The sequence below is a fragment of the Tachysurus fulvidraco genome, chromosome 20, assembly GCF_022655615.1.
Source record: "Tachysurus fulvidraco isolate hzauxx_2018 chromosome 20, HZAU_PFXX_2.0, whole genome shotgun sequence".
Lineage (NCBI taxonomy): Eukaryota > Metazoa > Chordata > Actinopteri > Siluriformes > Bagridae > Tachysurus > Tachysurus fulvidraco.
This window is the reverse complement of record NC_062537.1, coordinates 12,146,329-12,152,868: the sequence shown is the minus strand read 5'-3', so window position 1 is coordinate 12,152,868 and position 6,540 is coordinate 12,146,329. Positions and strand designations below refer to the sequence as shown.

At 40.8% G+C, this 6,540-nt stretch overlaps 1 protein-coding gene across 3 annotated transcripts in view; it reads left to right on the top strand.

Annotated features, from left to right (window-relative positions):
- The first annotated feature begins 2,402 nt into the window (after positions 1-2,402).
- Positions 2,403-6,540, top strand: part of cadm2a (cell adhesion molecule 2a) — a 339,485-nt gene continuing 335,347 nt past the window's right edge. For 2 of the 3 annotated variants that reach the window (XM_027150219.2, XM_027150226.2), the window contains exon 1: positions 2,404-2,707. In XM_027150219.2, the coding sequence (XP_027006020.1) occupies positions 2,647-2,707 (61 nt within the window). In that variant the 5' untranslated portion in view covers positions 2,404-2,646. Of the gene's footprint in view, positions 2,708-6,540 lie in introns of all 3 variants that reach the window. The other variant, XM_027150212.2, reaches the window with a different exon arrangement.

Below are 6,540 nucleotides of genomic sequence, written 5' to 3'. Positions count from 1 at the left end.
AAATGGCTTTTGTTAAATATTGAATGAATTTGAAATAAAGCTATTGTTAGAAACATTTAGGTAATTACTATGTTATGTTAGGTAATTACTTACACTCTAATAAACTCTTTTGTTTATGCACATATTAGCACATTATTATTTACATATCAGCTATCTGCACCATATACCTAACTATTGATAGGGTGTAATAATGAACGAAAGTGGCTATTTTAATGGTATGATGATAAATGAAAAACTACGAACACCCACCTGTCAACTGTCCTCTGCCACTAGTTACATATATACAGGAGCGCTAGACTGGGTGGCAGTGGAAGCAACCCCATTCTTCTAGTTAACTCCTATTTTGATAGCATTGTGCTACTGTACTACTACACTGTTTGGATTTCTGATATAATATTCTGATATCTGAATTCTGAATAAATTGGAAAATTGTTCTTGCTGTCATGAACATGATCTCAATGACATTGTAAGAAAAAGCTTATACTGATCTCAAAAGTCACTTTTCATTTTTAGAAAAGAGGTTCTTTGGGTGTTTAATAGTTCTATATTTCTGAAAGGGTTTTACATGGGACATTCCTGAAAAAGAATAAACTTAACAGTTTAGATTAATACATGGAAATGAATTTTCTTTTAATGTACTCTTTACAATAACATGAAAGATTTATGTAATCATTGGTATTCATAAATAGCATAAACAAACTGACAAACCCGTTTGAAAAAAAATTAAGATTATTCTTATTATCATTATCATTATTAGTAATAATAATAATAATAATAATAATAATAATAATAATAATAATAATAATAATAATAATAATAATAATGTGAAAGATGTGATCCCACTGACTGTGGCATGGTTGGTGGTGCTAAACAGGCTGCTTTGAGTATTCAAAAACTGTTAATCTTCTAGGATTTTCACAAATGTCTCTAGAGTTTACACAGAATGTTAACAAACCAAACTCAGTGAGTGGCAGTTCTGCAGAGAGAAATACCCTCAGAGAGATCACGTAAAAAATGTTCAGGGTGGTTAGAGCTGAGTAGTAAGGCTATAGAAATACAAATAATCACTCTTATCAACCATGATGAGCAGAAAAGCATCTCAGAACACAAACACACACTGAGGTGTGTGGATACAACAGCAGCATACAATGAGAAAAGGCATGTGAGACTACAGTGGGCAGAGGCACACTAAATCTGGATAAACATTGCCTGAAGCTATATTACATTACACAGTTTAATGTAGTCAACAAGATGACGGGGTGCAAATGGCTGTGTTTGTGTCTTCATATTACAACATCAGTCAAATATAGCTTTGTATGTTGTTCAACTATACACATTTGGCAGTTCACATGAACTTTAAATGTGACGAATAATGCTTTGTGAGTCACACACACATAATTGAACTTTCTGTGTGCAATGTTTGCATGTTAGGACATATATACACAATTAATTTACTTTTTCTGTTGTTTTCACATGCATGGCTATGATGCGTAATGAACACCTGGCTGTGGTTTAACTCAGAGATTAAACACATTATTGCTTGCATAATATGGCACGTAGAAGTGCAGTTTAATATGTGTTCCCTGAAGCGGCACAGCTGTACATTCTCTGTACATTTCCACTTGTTCTTTCAATGCAAATGAAACTGAACGGAATCCATCCACCTCATCCTGGTTTGGTTTCAGTGAGTCTTAGCACTTTGCTTAAATCAAATGAATAAATGAAACATAGAAAAAGATCATTGGCTGTTTTTTTTTTTTTGTTTGTTTTTCTGGTACTGTACTAACCTCCCCAAGAGTTGCAATTCTTAGCCCCTGACCTGTGCCCTTAGCCCCCTGACTACGAGGATGCAGTTATTGATAGAGACATTTGCACATTGCTCTGGATATAAGGTCATATGTAAAATGTTATAAATAGAAATGGAAGTGGAAATACACATGCAAACTCAAGTAAACACAAGCGAATGTGTTTTTTCCCCCCATGAAGGCATCACTTTAGCCAGTACTTTTCCTTTGCAACTGGAATAATCATCAATTGTACATTTTAGGGTATACATTTTAATATCCCTGCAATCCAGTTATGTACTGTAAATGTACATTACATGTACACAACCATAGAAATGAACACAGTAAGGTACAAACGATGTATCCTAGTGAGAAGGAGACTTATTGTCTGTGTGTAGAGAGAGAGTAAAGATGACCAGAAACATCTCGAGCCACATACACACTGAATCATCTGTCTGTAATCATTTATCTATTACAGCTCATTTTTATCTGTTATCTGTAAGAGCACGCAGGAATATATTCTGCACGCGCTTGTAGCAAGTCGCGCGTGTGATCATTCCAGGCCGCGTGATTGGTCAGCGTCTTCGGTCTGTCAAGCAGCGTGGGCGTGGTTTCGGCAGCTCCGAGAGAGGCACAGAGCCGCACACTTGCACACACACTCACTCACTCACTCACACACTCACACGCACAGCGCTGCGAGCCAGAGCATCGCTCCTCTCGCTTCTTTCCCGTTACCCGACGAACGACGTGGTGGGACTGCGAAGTTGCTCTAAGGAGCCGGGATCGCTCGTGACGCACACCTGGATACGCGCGCACGGAGCAACGAAGGGAGCAAAGCGCGTCGATTTGGAACGCGATCATCATGCATCTCAATCAGCACATGCTCTTCGCCCTGTACGGCATCTGCGGGATCCTGCTGAAAGGTAAACGCGACTCCAACTTCTCTCCTCCCAGCAGCGGCTTGGTGTAATTACTGTTACTGTCTCGAGGAAGCTGGCTCAGCATCGCGCCGTGTTGGGGAACGGTATAGGAATGCCACGCGCACGCTCGCACGCGCGCACATGCACACACACACACACACACACACACACACACACACACACACACACACACACACACACACACACATCTACATGTCCGTATAATTATCTAATGCCTCGTTTGCTTCATCCTTCATGACGTATAGAGATGATCCTTATACATTTAACACCACAGAGTCCCCTTATAAGCCAAGCTGGAAACTCATCCATCCTCAGCGTTTGCCTTGTCTTTGACCCAAGGCTTGTGTTCCTAGTCAGCGCATATTGATATTTCAGGCTCAGGGAAACTTTTGCGTATTTGAATGCTTCGGGTTGGTGAAGTGACCTCGGGGGCTGTATGGAGGTATGGAGGCTTTAAGTGAACGACACGTTTCACATCTCATTAACATGCCGCAGACAAATGCATGAATTGTGTACAGCTAATTGAATCTGTTTTCATGTTCGACTCAACCCCTTCTGTTCTCTTCTTGTTCTGGGTTTTTCCCCCCTAGTGTTTAATGTTGAGGCAATTGATGCTCAACACAATTGCAGAAATGATTCTCCCCCCCCACCCCACACACACACACACACACACACACACACACACACACACACACACACACACACACACACACACACCAGAGTTACACTGACGCTTAAAACAGAAACTAGTTCCTCTCGGTTATGGTATTTCCATCACTTGGGGTCGTAGTAGCATCAGCTGTATTTCTTTCTTTCTTTCTTTCTTTCTTTCTTTCTTTCTTTCTTTCTTTCTTTCTTTCTTTCTTTTTTTCTTTCTTTCTTTCTTTAACCAGCCGTACGACCTGTCTGTTTGGATTTTTTCCCACAGAGTAAGCACAAAATGACAACAAACTACAGCAACCAGCATTAATAGCAGTTTAATGAGGATTACTGTGGATTCTCTCCATAATATAATGTCTTGTGTTTTACATTACCATAAGAAAACGTGACCTCATGAACTCCTTGCCCTTATAAAAAATACCAGGCTTTCAGAGATGTTCTGTATTTGGGTGAAATAGGACTTTAGACACGTCAGTAGACTTGTACATATCGAAGGTGTTGTTGTCAGGGGACTAGCCACGCAAACCACGTATAAAGGGGCGTGGTCACAGGCGGCGTTGTTGGCAATGGGCGTGGTCACGTCACAAGTCTGAGTGTCTTTGACGTTAAAAGTAAACATTTTTTCCCTCACTGTCGATTGAATCTACAATCCATCCGTAAATGTCTGTATTGTTTTTTTTGAGCAGTAGAAGTGAAGTAAAGGTAGAAATGCTGAAACAGAAGAAATATGTGAAAGCCAAGCAGATTGGTTGTGGGACCTTTTATTCCCAATTTCTACCAATCAGGTTTAAGAAAACAAAAACCAGTCCGGATCTGATGTATTTTACCGTCCAATATCACTGACTGAGATTTTTACAGTGAGCTGTGATGATTAGTCAGTGCGCTCGAAATGCATGTATGTAATCAGCCTCATCTGTCATATCCTTCAAATGAGTGTAAATATGACCCTGCTGTCACAAACTGTTTACACACCAAACATCTCGGCTCAAAGCTCCGTCAGGCATCTGTGTGCTCGGGACACACTCTGCCGTGCATAAAGAGTGACTCATGTTTGCTAGAGTGAGAGGGAGATTTAGATAGAGAGGTACGTGCACGCATGCATGTATGTGACGCTGCATATTTTCAGAATAGTACCTGGAGCTGTGTGTTGATGCTCAGTTAGAGAAGGGGGTCCATTAATAATCACAGATAATTAAGCACATTCCTCAAGGCAGCAGTTTTAATGAGTTGTCTGTGTAGAGCGACGTATTGATCTCCCAGAGCCTTCTCTCTGCCAGTAAATCAGCCTGTCTGCTCCGGCGAGTGAGAGCAGCTACCCGAGCCCCGTTGAAGCCCGGCTTTCCCATCGCAACATACACATGTCGTTAGCACCAAAATGAGCCTTTTACAGACAATAAGAATTTTGCAGCCTTGGATAATTTGTATGCTGATTTTTAGCAGTACTTCATGAAGCTCATAGTTTATATTTCATATATTTAAAAATGGAAACCACTAAATATTATTTTTGAGTCTCCAATAAAAAGGCTGTTAAAGTGCTACATCTATGCCTTAAACATATCATAGTCCAGCTACATCTCACTATCCGCATAAGTTAAAATTAAGCTCCATAAGAGTGGCAAATAAGAATTAAGTAAAATTTCATACACCTATTTAAACAATGACCACACATTTACTATATAACCTCAGTGCAGCACCATGTGGCAGCAGTCAGCCAGCCCCAGTTGACATTCATACATCCATTATTGATGCCACCTGTTCGGAAGGTCTTTCCTTTCTCTGTTATAAAACTCAGGTCTAGACAGGCAGAGCTGAGAACTGCAGCCAGGTGCTGATGAGCGTCGCGCTTATGGAGAGCATGTGGCAGGCACAAGCGCCTTCCTCCCTCATTCTAGGACTAGAGAATAGCTTAGATCCAAGTTTCCTTCTCCAGCCTCGTATCAACTGGGTACAGTATCATGTTGCATTGTTACAACCAGTTATTATATTTGAATACAATGAATTCATTTTATTTTTATACAATATTGACATATTCACATTTATGAAACGAAGGTGTGAATTTTCACCTTCTGCGGTTTTATACAGCAAGAACGCACAATGCGGAGCTGCTGCTAATAAGCATTATCTTGGTGAATATGAAATTATAGACTCATTAATATTCAGAGACATTAGAATATGAAACCTTTTACATAATTACGATTAAAATGCACATTTTAAAGGCTTTAATGTGCTTTGTACACATTTAGATTTATGTGCATATCGTTTTTATAACTCACAGCTATGAGTGTGTGCAAAGTATCCTGCAGTGTTGAGTTTTCCTGCCTTATGTCCACTGTTTCCAGGATAAGCTCCGAATTCTCACTCACTGAACAATGAATGAACTAGCTCCAGACTAGCTTTTTTCATTCCGCATATTCACAGAGACGATATTATGGAGATGTGGAGCCAAAAATGCGTCTGGTCATTCTGCCCTTCGAGCTACAGTAGGTGACACTCGGCTATCGACAAGTAGAGCAAAGACAAATGCAAAGGCAGAAGCGAGTTGAACAGCTTCTGGCTCTTTTGAGCTTTATACGTGCGCAAGTGAGCGTGTGGGTGTGTTGGGAGGTAATAGCTTTTTCTTCATCGTTGCTCTTCTGTCTTTGTCATTCAGGAAGTGTGTGTGTGTGTGTGTGTGTGTGTGTGTGTGTGTGTGTGTGTGTGTGTGTGTGTGTGTGTTTGTGTGTGTGTGCAGGTGAGCATCAGCACAGGTGAATGTGATCAGACAGGTGAGAAATGGAGAGGCACGTCGTGGCCTGACTGGGGCGAGCTTTTGTTTGGTGTTTATTTCTCAAGGAATAGTCTCTGTTTTCCTTCGAAAGCAAAGAGACATAGGGTGCACGGCCCCTCTCCCTGTGCACTCTCTATGTGTTTGCTTGGTTGATTAAACTGGATGGAGAACCGGATTACAGAAGAATATCCTCTCGCTTTTTACCTCTGTGACTTCTAGAATGATTCACAGGTACCGGTTTGTCTGTATCTTTCTCCCTTTTGTTCTTCCCTCCATGTTTCTTTTCCTCAGTCACTCGCTTCTGAGCATCTGGGTTATTGAACCCCACCCCTCCCACCCTCAACCCACCCCACCCATAATGTGCCAGCGTAGCTGTGATCAGGCAGGA